General features: G+C 36.4%; 1 protein-coding gene across 31 annotated transcripts in view; it reads right to left on the reverse strand.

Moving 5' to 3' along the window:
* RIMS1 (regulating synaptic membrane exocytosis 1) overlaps window positions 1-20,781 on the reverse strand; it is a 318,971-nt gene that overhangs the window by 72,536 nt on the left and 225,654 nt on the right. For 10 of the 31 annotated variants that reach the window (XM_072036277.1, XM_072036276.1, XM_072036274.1 and 7 more), the window contains 2 exons: window positions 16,670-16,782; window positions 1,193-1,305 (listed from right to left, as the gene is read on the reverse strand). In XM_072036277.1, the coding sequence (XP_071892378.1) occupies window positions 1,193-1,305; window positions 16,670-16,782 (226 nt within the window). Of the gene's footprint in view, window positions 1-1,192; window positions 1,306-3,175; window positions 3,257-11,282; window positions 11,313-16,669; window positions 16,783-18,121; window positions 18,305-20,781 lie in introns of those variants that run through there. The other 21 variants (XM_072036287.1, XM_072036290.1, XM_072036291.1 and 18 more) reach the window with 6 other exon arrangements.

A 20,781-nucleotide genomic window follows, 5' to 3' on the forward strand; every position in this document is an offset into this window, starting at 1 on the left:
TTCTGCACTGCTAATAAATGCCAGGAGCATCCTGATGTCCTCAGCTGTTGAGAGGCCGACAATGTTTGATGTTTTCTGTGTGGCACTGGTTTCCAAAGGAAAGACCATCTCTTTTAAAATGTAATAAAAGTTTTTAGCTCTTACTGATATGAAGAACTTCATAGAAATGTGTCTCTTAAGGCACGAAAGTCTAAATTTATAAAAGCTGTAATTTTCTTCCAACTACTACTATTCGGAGATTCGGAGACCTTATTTTTAATGCATACAGTTGTTGAATGTGGAATGTGTCCTTTTTTTTTTTTTCTTTTTTTTTTTTCTTTTTTTTTTCTTTTTTTTTCCCAGAGAACTTTTACATTCACAGTGCCATCCCGTGGTCGCTCGTTGTAAACACCCCACGATCGTGTCGGCCTCCATGGCAGTGGAAGAACAGCACTGCAGGAACACTTCCCTTACAGCCACCTACGGCTGTTTTTGTCTTTGCTCTTTATTTAGACTACATAAAAGCAGTGCTGCATCTCTAAAAATGAAACAAAGTCTAAATAAACATTGCCCATCCCGACTCCTGCAGATGTTTCCACTTTTTTAGGTTTCACAGGGCAAAATGAGATTAGCCCCTCACAGCTTGACTTGTGAGAGGCAGAGATCTCTGAGATTTTTAGAAGATTGCTCAGAGGTTTATATGGTTTTAAACCTACATGGTTGGGGGATATCATTTCAGCATTATCAAGAAAAATCTATATGTTCTCTCTTCATTCATGTAATTTCATATACACAATTATCAAAGGAAGTCCTTACATTATTATTAGAAAACGAAATCAATGTAACCAGAACATATTTCCAGAAAGGAAATACTTTATCTATGACATTATTAAGATGCAAAAATATTACATAAATATGAAAAAATCTGCATGAGATTGGATCAAATTGTGTCTATCTCTCTATATATCAGACAACAGAAAGGGCGCAGTGAAGAATAGAAGACCAGGGCTTTTTTCAGCCTCCAGGGATTTGCAGGCCTGAGGTTTCCAAAGCTCAAGGTGACATAGCTTTGTTTAACACGATCTGTCATCCTTGAACAGTTTTTCATGTGTTCTGCTTTTCACAGATGTAAAAAGGTGTATAAAATTTTAAATAAACATGTTTATGCCTTCAATTTTCAAGTCAAAGTATCATTTGAATATGCTAACTTTACCTTGGTATATTGCTCACGCTCATGTTCTTGACTAGAACCAGACCCTGATGTCTGATTATAACGGTGCACTTTCATTTTCATCTGTCTCGTTCGCTCCTCCACTACTAAGCTTGCTGCAAAAACACACAATGAAAATCAATTAAAAAGAGAGAAAAAACTTTGGGAAAAAAAATGGTTTAGCAACAATTTTAACTTATTTCCATCTCAACAAAACAAAGAAATGTACAAACATGTAGAACAAGCAGGGCGTAAACACATCACAAAGGAACACTAAGGTCAAGAAATCAACCACTTTCATTGCCAAGAGTCTTTACCTGAAAATGGGAAGACATCCCAGTTTCTATACATTATCAAAGTGGTGCAACAGATATGGAAAGATTGAAAGAATTTAGGTGGTAGGCTGAATTATAAACCTGTTAATCATTCTAGATGCAGAGGGCATAAGTCTATGACCACCTAACGATGTATATGCCTAACTGTAGAAAATACTACAGTAGCATTCTAAGAGTTAATGCATTAAACAGGTATTAAAATTTACTTTCAAAGTAACTAAGTCCTATTACTATATTAAAACATAACTGCTCACCATACCTAAACATTGTTTTTAAGAGATAATCTCTCCATTCAATCTGTCACTGTAAAAATACATATTGTTTTTAAACATAAAGTCCTTTAAAAATGCTACTTAATTCTCTAATGCTTATTTCTGTTTCAAAGAAGTTGTATTGTATCTTCTTGTATTTTAAATTCCCCTGTGATAATGTTTGTTTAAAAAATTAATCTTAAACCTTCAAGAAGTTTTGATTGTATAAACAGCATCTTCTTCAATTTGAACAAGTTATAACAATTAATATTGGCTGTGCTTGCCACTGGAAGATGCCCTCACACTAAAGGAAAGATTGGTGTGAAAGCACCTGGGCTAAAGCTTCCTTAAAGTAAGTTAACCTTTGTGGTAGTGCATAACTTTCAGAGGGAACAGCATATTCTGCCATCCTTAAACTTGGTGGCACTACAAATGCAAAGGAATACCAATAAAACCAAAACCTTGAAAACTGGCATTTCATAACAGTTCTAGAACTAGACACAAATATTCACCAGTCACTATTCTAATTTACTGGAGCACTCAGTATGTTCATAGGTTTTCACAGGTTATAACATCCGAGAAGAACGACTTCTTTTAGCTGAAATTTTTTGTGTGGTCATAAGTTCAAGATGGATGTTTTATTTGGGAAAACCCCTGCAAAATCTTTTTTTTCTGCTTTTAGGTCAATCATGGACCTACATGATTCTCTCCAAAGATTAGTTTTAAAAGTCAAGATTTTTGTAAACAGCCCCTCCCAGACCAGTGACAGGAGACAGACACCAATTTAAAAGCTGCATGGAACTGATTTTCAATCACAAAACACAGAATTTTAACTTAGGGGAAAACAGGCACACTATCATGACGTTTACAGATCTGTTTTATGAATTAAGGGGTACCAAAGTTACCATATGTGGGTTTTGTGCTGCTAGTTAACTGTGCGATTCTTTACACATCTACTTTGTAGTTTGTTCTTTGCAAGCACAAATATACACAAAAAGAAAGCACTATCCTCAGGGTTGGATATTTTAAACTGTGTGCTCTTGCACAAACCACAATTGTGGATGCACATGCCATCCATAAAGTGCTTGTGGAATTCATAGATTGTCTATGCACTGGTTGGATATGAAAAAAAAAATATACAAAGATATCACATTGTGAAAAATATGTTGTTTTCATGTCCTTCTTCCATGTTTCATATTTAAAAATAGGAAAATTAAATACGGCAAATTTCATTAAAGTTCTGCTACAGCTACAAATTTAAGGCAAGAGATAAAATTATCACCATAATCTTCAACCTCCCACACTGCAGAGGGTCCAACCTAGGAAATTCTGCACATGCAGAATGTCACACTGGGCCCAGTGATTATTCCAGATGACTAATTATGTTGGTAAACGTGTACCTTAATTGCAATGAGTCCAGTTCCACCATCAGATATGCAGGCACAGCTCCAATTACTTCAATGGAAGTTGCATGGAGGTATCTGAAGGCAAAATTGAGCACTTTAGGTGAAATTTTTAAAGATGGCCTCTTCTTTTATGGACAGATATGAAAGGATTAAGATATGTCAATTAGTGACTGAAGTCAAAAACTCAGATATCTTAATCCTATCATACATGCACAAAAGAGACTGAAGATATAAAAATCAGAGGGAATATTGAGACCCCTTTAAAAATTTGGCCCTATAGGTGTATTGTGCACAGGTTACACTAAAAATAACCCTTTCACTGTGTGACTGTTAGGTGCTTCACCCTTTTAACTGTATACACTATACTAAAAAATTTATACAGAAAAATGTTAATCTGTATTATTTACAATACCTGAAAAAGAATATTCTATTATCTAAAGAGACCCTAGTCCAGTGAGTATGCACAAAAACTACTGCAGTCAAGAGTGAGTAAATTGTCAACCTTGACTTAGTAATTCTTGATTTTACTTGTGTTTAAATCCTTAAGCACACACTTCTGTTTTCCATTATTGGATACCATTATATAAAGTAACATGAGAAAATTGATGAGGACTGTAAAATTAATCTAAATATTCTAAGAGAGAAATTTAATTTTGTGCATGGAGCAAAACGTGCCATTAGCAAAAAACATTCAGACTTACTTCTAAGGAAGGAATTGGGGGAAATGCAAGTCTGCTGTAGAAAATATAACTATGTTCTTTTTAGCTTTGCTCACCATGCACTTCTGAGCATATGCTATACCTAGTTCTGATGGAAAATTTTGTCTGCCTGAAAAGTAGACTGGTCTACTCTTTACATGCTAATTACAGGAAGCAGGAAAAAAAATCTAACACAGTAGCAAAACCACATGAGCAGAAGCTGTAACAACCATAAGTGACATCACCATACAATCACAGTACTTTCTTGGAACACAGCTGGTTACCACAGGTAATGAAAATTTGACATAAACAATACTACAAGAGCTTCATCTGTCTCTGAAAAAACATGAATCTACTTTCTTTTAGAACATCAGTATTTGCAGAATACTTTTCCTGGAACTCTTGAGAGGTAGGACTACACCGTAAGTACACATTGAAGCACTGTAATCCCCAAACCTCTAAATTTTGCAGTGGCCATATAATTCTAAATATGGAGATTTACCACAAGCATCTCCGATTAGTGGTACAGCTACCATCAATGTCAGTTGTGTCAACACATCACTGTTTTTGGTGTCAGAAGTCACCCTTTGAAAAGGTATCACCCTCGTTGCTTTAACAGCTGTTGATGCAAATCTGAGATCAATCAGTAAAAGTATTGAAAACAGAAAGATCATGAAGTGGACTGCTAAAATAAGAGGTGCAAGTTTAGAGCAAAGGATTTTAGGGAGTTTTCTTATGTACATCTTGTGAAGCTTGTACAACAATTATGTACATAAACAATCAAGCCATGCAGGAGAGAAAAGACAGACATACAAATGGAATCAAAATAGTATTCTTCAATCCCGTTAATATATTTAGAAACCATTCTGATTCCTGTAATGCCAAGAGTACTTGGTCTGGCTGGGATGGAGGTAAATTTCTTAACAGCAGCTCCATACAGTGCTGTGTTTCACATTTGTGTCACTCCAGTATTTTAACTATTATTGTGCAGTGCTTTCACAGCTTCAAAAGCTTCTCTGTTTCTCATCCTGTCCCTCAGTGACTAGGCTGGGGGTGGAAGCAACCAGGAGGGGACAGCTGACCCCAGCTGACAGTTAAATGACCATGCCATTTGACATCATGGTCAGCAACAATACTGTCTTTCCAAGGTAGCCATTCCTTGGAGATGGGCTGGGCATTAGTCTGCTCTTGGGAGGTGGTAAGCAACAGCTTTTGCATCACTTGGCAGTTTGCTTTTTTCCTTTTTTTTTTTTTCCTTTCATTTATTAAACTGTCTATAACTCAGCCCACAAGTTTTTACACACTTTTGTTCTTCCAGTTCTCTCACAGCAATTCCATCCAGCTGTGGAGGAGGCTGGGAGCAAACAGACTGTGGATGCTTAATTGCTGGCTGGGGTCAACCCAGCAAGCTACCAAGAATTAACTGCCCAGTATAGTTCTGAATAGTTTTCCATCAAACAAAAAGAAGTTCCCTTAGTTATCACTTAATTTATTATTCAACTCACTGCTAAGTCCCATCTGCCTTCCTCTGTGAATGGGATTCAAAGCAAGAAGATCCTGTCTACTGTGCACCCTGTACTGTAATTCATGACATGTCTTGATGGATTCTATGTCACATGCTGGAAATACAGCTAATGTCTAGATTTCAAATCTTTGTTGAGGTGATAATGGTATGAGAAAAAAAAAAAACAATTTAACATAAGTACATAATGGAAGAGGGCTTTTTTGTTTGTTTGTTTGTCTTTACTTACAATCTCACAAAAATTCTGCATGTATTTCTTGTGATAATACAAGTTTTCATTAACATTAAAAACAGTTCTTGGTACATATTTCCATCATAGGGAAAGGGATTTCCTCTTTTTACTAAAAGCTTATAAATTACACATTCTCTTTTGTTTGTCTAAAATATGCAAATCCATACAATGTTACTAACAGAAGGTAAGAAATAAACAACTACAATTCTTGTTTTCAGCCTGCAAACTACCCTCAGAGAAAATTTATGTATTAATTTTAAAGGAGATAGCCATCTCTTATTTTTTTCCAAGAGATTATCTGTTTACTAAGAATTTATGTCATAGAATGGTGTGGGTTGAAAGGGACCTTAAAGATCACCTACTTCCAACCTCCCTGCCATGGGCAGGGACACCACCTGCTTGCTCAAAGCCCCGTGAACCTGGCCTTGAACACTTCCAGGGAAGGGGCATCCACAGCTTCTCTGGGCAACCTGTGCCATTGCCTCATGAACCTCAGAGTAAAACTTTCTTCCTTCTATCTAATGTAAATCTACCCTCTTTCTAAATCTATATCTACCTTTTATTTTAAAACCATTTAGTTTAAAACCACTTTACTTTAAAACCATTACTCTTTGTCCTATCAATGAAGTTCCTGATAAAGAGTCCCTCTCCAATATACTACAGTCATACTCCTTTTAATATGTCAGGACTACAGTAAGGTTTATAGAGTTACATCTGATAGCATCAACTAGTTGACATCCCTCATCTCTATCTATGTCCTCAGAGAACTAGTATATATTTAAACCCCTATCTGGTGTTCAACCAATGATAGGTTAGACCTAGCTAGAATACTAACCTTTCAGAATATATGCTACCTTATGTAATATATGTACAAAATAGCAGAACCATAAGCAATATACCATACTAAAAATGTGTTATGGCAGATTAAAAAAAAAAAAAAAAAGTTTATTTTTTTTTCTCTTTTTGTTTTTTAAAAATATTTTACCAAACTAGTAGATAGATAGAATGCTGCATATGGCATATTTCTGCCATCCAAAGAATGTGAATTTAATAATGCACAAAATTTGACTTTAAAATAACTTCAACCTACACTGGTACCAAAACCAGACTAAGAGCAGTTTTATGAAAGTCAGTGAGCACTACCAAACCTGCATTAGCAGTAGTGAGCAGTGCCAAAGAAACTGAAGTAAGAAGGGGAGTTTTTAAATCCCCTCTTTAAGGTTTGAAAGAAGGACTAAACTATATATTATGTGCATAATTTCTTAAATGACATAATGCTGTAAGTGCCCATCTACTAAACTGATCACTTAATGTATGAAACATGGGTTCATTTAAATAAGGACTGTACACAGGCAGCAATACTGACCTAGCATGGAGCTTGTCTTTTATAGCTCTCTAGTCTTTAATTTGCAAGTTTACATGTTTAGATATCCATCTCTTTCACATTACAACGATTATCAAACACTGCCTAATTCTGCAGAATTTGAAAAACTTTGAATCTTGACAATAAATATTTCAAAAGAACTTGCTCATACATTTGAAAAAAGGGATTATGATTATTTTAGCACTGGAACTACCTCCTATGTAGCCGTGTAACCATCTTGGATTCTTGACCATCACCAGATTCTAAGGAAAATCGTCTTCCACCCAACACTGAACTGCAGCCCGTGCTACACATGCACCTCCAGCAAAATGTCACTATTTTGGAAGTGGATACCTGCTGCTTTCCAGCAAGTAAGAATGCAAGAGAGGAGGGAAATTCTGGCAAGGTAACATGAAGAAAAACTTTCTCACCTCTTTGTGGCTACAAAAAGAAGACCAAATTCTTAAATACCTTAAAGAGAAAGGGAATTTTAGGACATTGAAAAGAAAATATGGAAACTGGAAGATACGCAACTTAGGTCAATAGATTCAGATATTTTAGGAAGACTGTAATTCCAAGCATACCATTGTTGAAGAAGATTAAGGGAGAAGTCATGAGAATTATATAAAGTCCAGAATACAGTCTTGCAGAAAGAGATTTAGGAAATGACTAAAAAGAAAGCAGATATGCGACTTGATGGGGGCTGTAATTATTTACGCGTGGGAAGATTTCTAAGAGTAGAAGGCTCTTTAGTTGAACAGACACAGGTTCAATAATGTCCAGTAGTTAGGAAGAAGTTAAAGTCAAATAAGTAATATGACATGTTTAAAAAAAGCGTTTAAGCACAGGAACAAATTTTAATTGCTTGCAGTGATTATGTGAAAATACCTTTCTAAAAGGTCATTCTTGCTTAAACCTAAATATGGGCTTAATGCCAAAACCACAGGTGACATACCTGGTCCGTGATTAAAGCTGATAACCACATTGGTCTTTTTAGGACTACAGAAAACCCACGGGTGTCTTAGCACTGGCTATACCAGTTCTTGTAATGGTAACAGCTGCAACAAACACAGAATCCTCCAAGTCATAGAATCACAGAATGGTTTGGCTTGGAATGGACTTTAAAGACCACCTAGTTCCAACCCCACTGCCATGGGCAGGGATACCTTCCACTAGACCAGGCTGCTCAAAGCCCCATCCAGCCTGGCCTTGAACACTTCAAGGGATGGGGCATCCACATGCCCTATTAATTGTTGGAGTAAGCTAAAAAAATAAGAAAAAAATGGCATCAGGAGTTAAGATGGCTGTAACCCTTGACAGCTTTCTTTATGAATCAAACTTTAAGTGAAACAGTCTAAAAATCTGACAGATTTGCTTATACAAAAGCAGTCACTGAAAAGTAAGTTGAAATGAAAATTTATCTCTTTAAAACTATTTTGTGATAGCTTTCTAAGAGCACTGTTAACTCCCATCATATCTCTAAATGCTCAGGATTATTTATTTATTTTTAATGTATTTCACTAGCTCTTTCAAGAAGCTGAGGTTCAGGACATCCAAAAGCAACACAACAAATACTGGATTGCTGGCAGCAGCCAGAGGAATATATTGCTTATTGCCAGGACTATTAAGGTACAGATCTGCCAATTAGCAACAGAGATTGCTACTCTGCCCCCATGTGGTTTTCTCTCCATTAGTGCACAGCACATTTTGGCAGGGCAACAGAGAACTGCACCTATCCCAGAAGCCAACAGAGATCCAACCTGTTCTCTCTCAGTCTACATATTCTTCACACTAAGATGAAGAGTTGAACAGTGACAAAGAGCTACAATGCAGTGCAGAGGCCTATATGCCTTTCCACACTGAAAAGTCAGGAGTGCTGCCCTCATTGTGCTGCTTAGATGTTCTATGTTTGGAAACGGGGGGAAAAAATGCGGTATCTGGACTGAGACAGTGAAAGGTAAAAGCAGGAGAAGAAATGGCAGAGGCAATATCCAGAGCAAAGGAAAGGGAATAAAGCAGCAGTAGGACTTGGATGGGAGAATTCCCCAGCACAGCAGGTAAGGGAAAGGAAGAGGGGAAGGGAGCACTCATAGAAGAGAGGGAACAGACGCTGGTGGTGGACTAGGATGAAGCATTTCAGAAATAACAGAGAATCTCTGAGTTATTTCTTCTCAGCCTTCAGGCTGAATTTTGCAACATTATGCACATAAGAAGTATCCCTGTGATAATTTTCAGGACTTTAAAAATCCACAGAAAGATAAGCTGGAGAATTAAAAACAAATGAAAAGAAAACAAACAAACAAACAAACCAATTTTGAAATCATGAGCAGATGGATGTTTTGAAATGTAAGGTTAGTAACACTGAAAAATCAATTTGTTTTTAAGATTTAGAACTTGTTACCACTTCTCTACATATATGAGCTTAAAAAGCATGTATCAGCTACACATTGTAGATAGTGAGGGAGATGTCCTGCAGCAGCTCTCTACCTGACTAGAAAGTATCGTGGCCTCTGTAAGCTTGTGTGCAAGGGTGTGTTCATATTTGTAGTATACTCGTTCCTTCAATAACTATGTATTTTGCCATATAACATCCTGTAATCCCCCATCTCCATCTGCCACTCACCAACTTTCCCTTCTTTGTATCTCTTATACTGTGCTGGGGAAAGTCAGAGGTGACGGGGGCTACTAATGTAAGGCAGCTGAACTTCAGGTTGTGCATGGCCCCCCAGAACTGACACCACTCCACTTCCCCAGCAACTCATCTGCCCAACTTTTTTGTGCCTTTGGGCTGCATCTGCATTCAGCCCTATGCTCCTGTGAGCCAGAGGAACCCAGGTGCCCAGAGATCCCACTACCTTCTACACACTGCCAAAACTTGGGCCAAATCCATCCAAATCCTGTGGAAACCAGAGCTTTCACAAACCTCTTACAGGCATGTTCTAGTTTGTCTGTATAAAATCAATTGTTTTAAACAACAAAACATCCACTGCGGTCCAAATCACAGAGCAAGGTTTGTGAACTTGAAGAATCACAAATAATAAATTGACATAATCAATTTGTATTGTTCTGTTTGAAAGAAATACTGATACTTAAGAAATGAAAAATAACAGAAATAAATTACAAAATTAACCATTCTTAGGACTTTCTTAAGACATTTCATGGTACATAACACTGCAACATAATCTGCAATTGCTTTTACTTAATTTAAACACTATTTCTTTTTCACTTTATTTTTTATGTTATTGTGAAAACATATTCCCCAGTATAGTCTGGGATGTTGGAGTTCATAGCTAGTAAAACAGCTGCTGTATTTTACCTAAGGAAGTATGAACACATGAGTGGGATCCATCCTTTCACAATATAAAGAAGTTGTAGTAGATATTCTGTTTCAAGTTGAATGTGTAATTTGGCTTTGGCCCACCAAAGACTTTTTTGAGATCAGAATTTCCCCAAATCTGAAGGACTCAACTAGAATTTAGAAAAGGTTAATCTGATGTATTAATGTTCTTACTGTTAACATGAAAATGGATTAAATTGTTCTTTTTTCTCTCCGAGGTTCATTCTGACTTTGAGATGACTCCTACTTTTGGAAAAAAAATAAAAATGGGACCTCTCTGCAACATGCCTTGGTGGGGATGTGACTGGCTGTATTTCTCACTTCATGGCACAGCCTTGTTAGCGCTCCCTGACTCACTGATATCAGCACATGCTAGGGGGAATTCATAAGAGGTCAAAGCTATGCCCATGCAGGTTGTCTGCCTGCCCACAGAAACCTGCCCTACAACACCCCCAGCTTTCTGAGTGTCAAGGGCTTGTCATGCAAATACAATACAGCTCATGTTGAACTAACTTGTCTTCAGAATGTCTCTGCATAGGAAGGACAGTTGCTGGCCATCAACATCTCCAACTCTTCCTAAGCCCCGACCTATGAAACATCCTTCACAGATGCAAAGAGCTATGGCTGCATCATCACAATTGTATTAGAACCAGCTGTTGTGCTGATGAACTTTAAATCAATCATGCAGCTTCTGAGCCATGTGAAGTGCTATGACTACTTCTGGTAAGCCTAGCATATCACATTTCTATGGGAAAATCAGAAATCACAAAAGAAATGACTTTCAGGTTCTAAAGAGGGATAGCAGATAGCATATAGAAACTTAAGAAACATCCTTTTCACCTGTTAAATACTGTTAGCTAAATACTATATACTGATATGGAATATATTAAGAGAAAAGCCAGTATAAACAGTTGCCAAACATTTGTAAAAAAATCACATAAATATTTACCTTTTGTGGAAGAGTTAAAATTCTCTTGTTCTTCAATGAATTAAATGCACGGAATGATGGGAACAGAAAAAGAAATCAGCAAATTTAAAGTTAGATAAAGAAATGTGTTACATGTGACAATGGCATGTACAGTAGGCAGTACTCCAACATATGTAAAAGTAATGTAGAAAATTAAAATGATAAACTATGACAAATAAAGCCTATGACTTTTTCTTTAAAATTAACAGGAACAATGAAGTTACTGAGATTCAGATTGTGGACTCTTTAAATATTCTACTAAAGCAGTATTACAAATGTTACAAATGACATAAAATCTTAACATTGCTTTAAGTATCATTCTAACTCCTGAACCACTTCTAGATTCTGAAGACTTTTCTGTAATACTGAGTGTGACAAATTTATTTTCTGTTAACTGAAAGCATAAAAGATTATGAGGCTTGAATTAATTTTCAAGAGTTAGCAATGCTAAGAGAAAAGTCTCCTATGAGGGTAAAGATTCCACAAGCTGCCTCAAAATATGCAGTGCCACCTAAGAATTTCAAAATAAAACAAGAAATATGAAGACAAAACAAACAATGCTAAAAGACTAAAAACTAAATCTTTTTCTTTTGCCATTCAATGATGGATCTAAAAAATGGTTTTAACTGCAAGGGTTTGATCTTATACCATTATTCAAGCCAGATTCTCACTGCAATGACATTTCAATGATCAAGTACATATACATTGAATAGTTTTCTCTAGTTATATTTAAAGATCTTAATTAAATATAAAAAGATATTTGCAACTCTAATCCATTATTTCACAACACACTGATTTTCCATATGAAATTCTGATTCTTTTTTGTTAAAAGGAACACTGGACATGAAAACATTTAATTCCTGTAAGTTGTAACTACCACTGAAGATTTGTACATATGTTTATATACATATTATGCATATGCACTTTATAAAAGTAATCCCCCTTCATTACCAATAATCCCCATTCATTACCAATAGAGACTTCAGTGCAGCTTTCCTTCATGAAACAGCAGCACACACACACGCATGCACTTCAACCTGCATACAGGCTATGTACAAGGGTTACGCAGCTTTTTCTGACATGGGCCAACATACAGCGACACTTAATGCTGGTCACAGCTTCATTTTTCTAAAGGTCACTGCGTAAGGCCTGTTGCTGTAAACAGGTGTCACTGAAAACATACAAACACACTGGTTCAGTTATGTTTACAGATGCTCTTTTTATGTAAATAGGCTGCTTTTTATCACAATCCTTACTGTCATTAAATGATTTCTGAAACATGAAACCACACTGTTGAGGCTAAAAAAATGAAACCATGCTGTGAAGAGTCAAATAGAAGAATACACAGGGAGAAAGACCTGCTTTGCTTGAGTTAGCTCATTTTTATACTACAAACCATCATCACACATTTAGCTTGTTGGTTCATAGACGTCAATAGTACATAGCATGTCTTTTCTTCTTCACATGTAATATTTCTGAATATTACCCCTAGTACCATCTACTGTAGTGCAGAAAAATGCTATAGAGCTTCAGGCAGTATTCATGATTAACCGTTACACAGAAGTGTAGAGGCCCACCCTATCCAAGTGAAAATTACTGTGAGCTTTGATAGGTGCTATGACAGAGAATGGACTAGTATATTTATCACAGAAATATGCTTTGTATAAAGGTATCATTTAAAAAACATGCAACAATGTTGTTGTATAAACAGCCAAAAAATAAAGTCAACACAGAATTCCCACCCCTCAGCTTTCTTAAGTGACTTGCACAGTTCCACTCAAATATGATGCAAATAAGAAACACTGATGCAAATCTCTTACAGTTTGGCACAAGATGACACGGAGAGCACAGCATTGCCCTTATAACTTAGATTTTCACTGCTTTAGTCACTGAACCAAAATATCTTCATTATTAGGTCATTTTATGAAATTGTCAGATAAAGCATAGAAATAAATAATGCTTGTTAAGTAGCACAAGTTAAGGTAATGGCTACTGAATTGTGACTTTCAGAAAACACACAGAGACACACCTACACCAACTAACCTTCATATTCAAGAATCACAAGACCTTTAGTTGCAATAACATCCCACTGTGTTTTGTACTCTGGGAATTACTGCTGACAGGGTTGCAAAGGAAACACATATAGTCATACATTGCTTGAATATCATTGGGATTAAAATAAAAATCATGTAGTCCAAAAACCACAGGAGCATAGGCTCCTGTAACTGTAACTGCTTTAAAGAGTCTGTATGTACTGAAGTTGCTAAAAATATTAGTTAGCTAGAACCATTCCAAGTGAAAGTACCTAGCATGTTTTTAATTTTTTCCAAACTAGTCAGCAGCCTTCAGAACCACTAAGAAGTTTGAGTTTGTTGTTGCTATTGGCTTATTTGTTTTTGTGAGTGTGTGTAATTATGCTATTTTGAGGTTTTAAAGAAAAGATAATCCTTAGACTGGACTTTTTTCTCTACTTAAGATTTTTCTCTGCTCCTGATCAGTCGTACCTACCCCTTATCTCTAAAAGAATGGATACCATTATTTCTGTTTCTTCTGTAAGACTTTCTTCTATGTGGTCTTTTAGACAGTGGAACTACTGACAGGGACCTACTGAAACAAGTCACAAGTTGACTTTTTATGATTCTCAAACCAAAGGATAATTAAGAGAACATTATTTGATAGAAACAATGAAACTGTTTCATTCTAAACTTTATAATGAAAAAAATAAATTGAATGCTTAAGATTCAGTGTCAGTCCTAGAAGAAGCCTCATCGGCATGGATATTATCACTTAAGATAGAAAACAAAAAATCACACTTTCTTTTGACAAAATCCACAACCACTCTCTTGCTTCTTCATTAACTCTCATTTTTTTCCAAAATGATAGTTTCAAAGAGTAATGAGATTACTGGATTCCTCTATGCCTCTTGACTATGTAAATAGAAAAAAGAAGGAAAAGGAAAAAAGGAGGAAAAGGAAGAAGGAAGAAGGAAAAAGGAAAAAGGAAAAAGGAAAAAGGAAAAAGGAAGAAGGAAAAAGGAAACTACACAATTTACTACACAAATATACCTTATATCATACCAGATTTCCTTGAAACACAGGATGTCAATACTGACCAGCAGTAAATAGTTTAAATTAAGAAAATGCAAAGAATTTTGAAATGCTTCTTCCTATAACATTTGTGGGTTGCACTAGATTTTGGCATTATGTATACCTGTAGTGACTGTGAATTTAAGTCATTAAGTCACAATTCAGTTCCAAGTAGTGAGACTCTTTCACAGACAGATATATTTGGATTCAATACTACATTAGCATAAAGTAACTTCTAGCCACTCCATTTAACTGATTTGATAGGGATTGAAAAGGTGAAAGTGACATCAAAATTTGATACTGTAAACCAGAGCAAATATTATGTTTTTAAAGCGGATTTTACTTTCCTGCAGAAGCTTGAAGTTTATACACACCGCTATTCTTATTTCAGAAGATACTTTCAGAAGCATTTTAAAATTATTTTATAAAATCTATTAACTTTAGTACTTCCCTTCTCAGCTTGAACAAAGTGTTAAACATGGGTAAAATTAGAAAACCTTCCTTTCAAATGGACAAGCCAGTCAGACAAAACCAAAATACTAATTAGAAAGGAAAATCTCATTAGCCTTCAATTCCATGTGCAGTAATACGGCCATATTGACATAGGCGGTATGATAAATAACAACAAAGTAAATGATATGTCATATCCTACTTGTTCATTTTCTACGTAAGACGCAAGCATATGAACCACAAATGTAAATAAGAGTTCAGTGAAACAGCATTACTTTACAAATATTCACAGCATTGACAAGTTTCTAAACCAACAGTGGCTTTAACCTTCTGTTTAAAGTTCACTTTTTCTTTGCTCTTCTGCATACAACGCATCTCTACTAATTTTTATGTCAAGTTCTACTTTCATTTCCAACATCTTTAACAAAACATAAACTAGCATTTTATTCTCAATGCACTAGTTACCAAGAACAGCTGAAAGACAACAGGAGTACCCACAGTAAAGCCAACATAAATTAAAAGCTGATTCATCATGATATATTGTACCAAGTTCTGGAACTGCAGAAGAAACATGAAAGAAGTTTGAAATTCAGCTCTCGTTACATTTCCCTAAAGAGCTCCCAACCTACTCATATGTAGAAATAAAAACTGTAAATGCACTTTGTAACTAGTTTATAATCCAGAAAGTCCTTAGTTAACTATGAAATGTAATGAGAAGACTTAAATGTAAAGTTTAAATAATAATAAAATAAAGAATGAAACCTACTTGTACTAGATTATTGACCATTCAGAATAATCACATGTATAAAACAAGAACACAATATTTGAAAGTGTAGTATGCCATCACAACTCAAGCCAATAAAATTAATGCAAGCTGATTGTATGTTAATGCAAGCTGTTGTACCTCATACAAAAATGTACGGTAATCTAACATGATAAAAAGGTCATGGTCAGTAGCATTATCTATTTATGAAAGAAGTCTGTCAACAGTTCTATAAGGCACTACAACACATCGTCAGCAGAAGCATTACTTTCATTTCCCCACAGAAGAAAAATGTGCAGTATATGGCAATCTCAGTTGTTGCTTGTATTCAATGAGAAAACAGGGTTTTTAAAGACAGAATGTACACATATTACCCACTGTGGAATTAAAACTAATTTAATTTTACCATAATAGCTCATACTCTGTGTACAGCATGTTGCTAGAAAAGGAAACAGCAATATTTATACCTATTTGATATTTGAAAAGAACATCTTCTACAGCCACTAGGTCTACATGGTCTTTTTCAAAAAAGAGCAGCACTCATTGCCTGAGCAGTTTATTCTTATGAATGAAAAAGCTGATGACCTGTGCCTTCACATTTCTTGTGGTGATTGCTTTTATTCTTTCAGACTCACTGAATCTGTCTCACTCCAGAAGGTATGTTTGATAATATGATATTTGTTTATCATTAATCTATGTTAACAATGCACATCAGTTAATACAAACCACAAAATAATACATTGATAACACTGTCAAAATGTTGTCAAAATCTTTGCCTCTGATTTCATTGTCTGAATACAAACTAGATGTGCCCATGGAAACCACCACAGCTCTAACAGAAATTTTAAAGTAGACAAATACAAAAAGCTGCTAGAAAATTAAGGCAATTAAACCATGTGTCCACCAGTTAAAAATCTTCTGGACTTTGCAGACTACAAATATGCTTTCATTCTCTTCTCTTTGGCAGAATTACAGCTTTTAACATGTAGTTATGAAAGCAGACTTCGAGTAAAGTAAAGAAAGGTAAAAAATCAAAGAGTTAGAGCTATCATACGCTCATTATTTGATACCTTGCTCTATACTGCCACTTCTTACTGGAACTTGCGGTAGCTGTCTTCCCCTGCGACTGCTGAAGGACGTGTCTGCAGGAGGAGACTGTGTGGGACTTCCTTGTTGATGTATTCTGCAGATGAAATGAACATAAAAGTGAAATAACCCAAAGGAAGAGAATTCATATAGTCTAAGTTTTAAACACATATTGAATTGCATATAGAGAAGATGGGGTTGAGGAAGTTTGCATTTGGTGTATGCCATATGCATGTATTCAGGTCTGGATAACTAGCAAACTCACATGGCTTCACCTATATCTTCTCTAACTGCCTTCAACTAAGGACAAATATTTTCCATCTTTTTTGCTGTTGTTGTTTTAAAAAAGTTCTAGTCAAAAACCACTGAACTAAAAGCAGTTTTCTAAGAACCATTTACGATTACGACTCACAATTTGGGAGTATAACTGTTCTCCTGCACTGGTACAAAGACAATCCAAAATGCCACCTTTGCATTTTACTAACTTTCATGTTCCCTTTGTTCTGATGCACTAATTGCACAAGGCCACAGAGAACTGGACAACAAGCATCTAATGTCTTGGGATAATGTGTTATTTTCCCCTGAACGTAAACAAACAAACAAACAAAAAAAGACACTTATCCTTGGTATTTGTGTGTGGGAGACAGAAATTGTGCGTACGTGCATGCATGTGCTCACAGCCCAAGATTTTTAATACTCTTACCTAAGCAAATATTCTAAGCACCTTAACTTTGGCTAAATTCTATCTACCACTATTTCAGAGCACCTTGGCTACATGGCTTCTTACACACACATACAGCACCTTTAACACATCAAGCACCTTTGGAACACTGGTAAACTTGCATTTAAAAGCAATAGGGACCCTCCTAATAATTAGGGAACAAGTTTAAGAAAGCAAAGCAAAGGTGATAAGGAGGAAACTGCTGAGAGGGACAGCTTTCTAATTAAACATCCTTGCCAGTTATCACACTCACTAGAGTGGATAATCACAGTTTATCTGGTATGCTAAAGTAGGTAACTTGCAATTTTAAATGACACATTCATACAAAATCAAAATACTGGTAGCTTTCACACTACGTAGATCAACCGACTTTCCCTTTGAGAGTTAGAAGTGAGAGAAGGATGTGATTTCCTGCACAGTGTTCAAGCGAAATACTTTGATAATTTTCAGATGGATACGAAACAAAACACAACAATGGAGGGATGAAACAGCCAACTTTTTTTGCATAGCTATTTAAGATCAACGGGAAGAAGTACCATCTGGATGGTGAAGATAGGCAGCATAAAGGATATGGGAGAAGTGTAAATACCATGAAGAGAGGATAATCTACAGTGCCAGAATGAGTGAACGCGCCATGTATGCTCAGGAAAGTACAACACCACACTGACACCTGGGAGGCAGAACATGAAAGCTGTGCTGGACATGTAATAGCAACCTTGTCAGAAGTGGAGAAGGTGGCGCCGACCCTCCGGGCGCTAGGTGATGTACAGAGCATAAGGGTCTGATACTAGAGTGCTCACTCGACCTTGAGCGAGTGTGATGTTTTCCCCTAATGACTGGCTGTTCAGTCGTTCGTGGGGCTGGAAGTCCCCTTCTAGAAAGACATGGTAGCAGACCCCTAAAACATCAGGGCCAAAAAGAAACCGTTCAGTTGTTAGCTCCAGGCACACCGTCCCATGCCCCCCTCCACCAAAGAACATTGCAAACCCTGGCTGCAGGGCCAGTGCGCACATTTCAGACTGAAGTTATCAATTCAGATTATAAATCCATTTCCAAAAGGATAAACTGCAGAACACTCACTGCTGCAGATACACATCCCCCTGCTTGTGGGACTGCTGAACTGCACTGAATACAGCAGAAACTTGGCCAAAAATTCTAGCTGCATCTCAAGCAGCAAACACAAGCTAACAACACTTAGATAAAAAGTACTAGCACAGAGTAAGCTAGTACTCCATTTAAGTATCTTTCTGCAGTGAGACCCAACATAGAAATAGAGTTCTGAAGAAACACTGATGAAAGCATCATTAAAATATTCAGTAAAATGATTAATCATGTTAGTATAATTAGCAGCATAATTATTGGCAGTTTAATAATTGCATATGTTGCAAGTATAAGACAACCTGAAACATTTCAGGTTTGGAGAGTGACAAAGTAAATTTCTTACTGTGCCCTTCTTATTATTGCTGGGCTTCCCAACAATGCAGCATTTTGTAAACGATAATACTGTATCCATTATTTCAGAAATTACCATAAAGCCATCTCGTGATAGCATTTCACTGTTTGATTTGTTTTTTAATTTCTCCAGACATATGAAGTGCCCCTGCACACACCCAGCACATCTTTCCCACAAAATACAGAGTAACCAAGGGACTGTCTAGTTCATAAAACTATCAAACATTTATAAATTATCCTTAAAAAAAAAATAAATGTATATGAGACAACATTTATGCAGATGTCTACACCAAGGATAAAAACCAGATTTGGTTTCAAAGCCAGTGGCAGCTTATATGGAAGTCCAGTCAGTCCAGTCACAGTGCTACAAAAATAGGATTCTGTTCCCTTTGTTATATGCTCTCTTAAACCCTAACACTTCCTAAACTTCACTCCTGGCTTGCCCTGGCAGTAACAGAAACACTCTTACAGAGATTCCCTGCTTCTAAGAGATGCTTAAGATGATGGCGATGAGTTGAGTCCTGAAAAGGCCTGCTTGGTCCAAATGTAATCCCTGATGGTCTAGCAGAAAGATCAGCTGCTGAAGTGAAGAAGTCTACGCTGATTAGGAGAATGAGAGAAAGAGGAACCAGCATGGGAGACAAAACCTGGTGTGTGGCTGAGGGAATGAGACAGAAATTAAGAAGTATGGAGAGGAGGGGAATTAGGGATAGAAAAATTGAGAGAGAAATGACACCTGCTGAGCAGTAATATTGCAGCAAACACATCTGCATGTATCTCATTGACTGCTCCTCCCAGAGGAAGGTAACACAGCAAACAGCCAACCTATAACTCAGTTGGTGATGGACCACAGAGAAATCCTACAGGTTCCAGCTCTGCCTTCCCACAAGGAAACTCGTTTCCTTCTCTTTGGACTGATGTCTCAATGGCATGAATTTAAAAAACAAAACAATTCGACAAGAAAACAAACACACATCCTTCCACATAAAAAACTATGAAGAAAAACTAAAACTAAGAGAGCATTGCCAATCTAGCACGCTTTTGACACAAGGTCCTATGTAATATCTCGCATGTACAGATAAAGGCTGTACCTGAGGTAATGAATAACAACAGGTAAGTTACCACTACCTGATAACTTGGAATTATCTTGTAACTAATCAATACAAAATGGGAAAAGAATTTATCTCAGCACAGGAATGACTAAAGTTCCAATCTATTAAATCCCATATAAATTCTGTATATAGACTCTGCAATATTTCAGACTTGCTCTTTTCCATGTACCTGAATAAATCCTCAAATGCATGTTACATTTAGCATTACAAGTATAAGAGGCTTTGAAATATCCTGTGAAAAAACTCTTGAAAATTCACAGCTAGACTGGTCATTTAAATCAAATAAACACACTTCTCATGTCTCAAAAACCTATTTCATAAACATAACTACACGCTTAGAGGTAGAGCCCATTTGCTGTTAAAGCTAACACCTCACAGTTCCTACCATCAGCAGTAGCTGAAATTTAATTTTCAATATTATAATTCACACCAGCCATACAATGAGATTAGTGAAAAGAACATTTGTTTTAGTGAGGTATATGTTTTTAATCTATGCAATGATCTTGACACCTGAAGAAAATGCCCTCAGTTTACACACTGAAATAAATATCAGGTTTGAAATGTAAACACCTACTGATACATTGATTCGTCCAATCTCATATATCACAGGATTTCCTTTCCTACTCTTCCACTGTCTCTCAGACTCTCTGCCCTTTCCTTTGCCACCACTTTCTTCTTTATAATCTTACATTTTCTTTTCCTTCCTTATCTTATATGTTCCTATATTCTCCATTTAATGTTTACATTCCCATTTTCCCTCTCACTTACTTCATATCCCTGTCCTACCTTATTCTCCTTTCAAGCCTCTTGC

The sequence above is a fragment of the Anas platyrhynchos genome, chromosome 3, assembly GCF_047663525.1.
Source record: "Anas platyrhynchos isolate ZD024472 breed Pekin duck chromosome 3, IASCAAS_PekinDuck_T2T, whole genome shotgun sequence".
NCBI classification, from domain to species: Eukaryota; Metazoa; Chordata; class Aves; order Anseriformes; family Anatidae; genus Anas; species Anas platyrhynchos.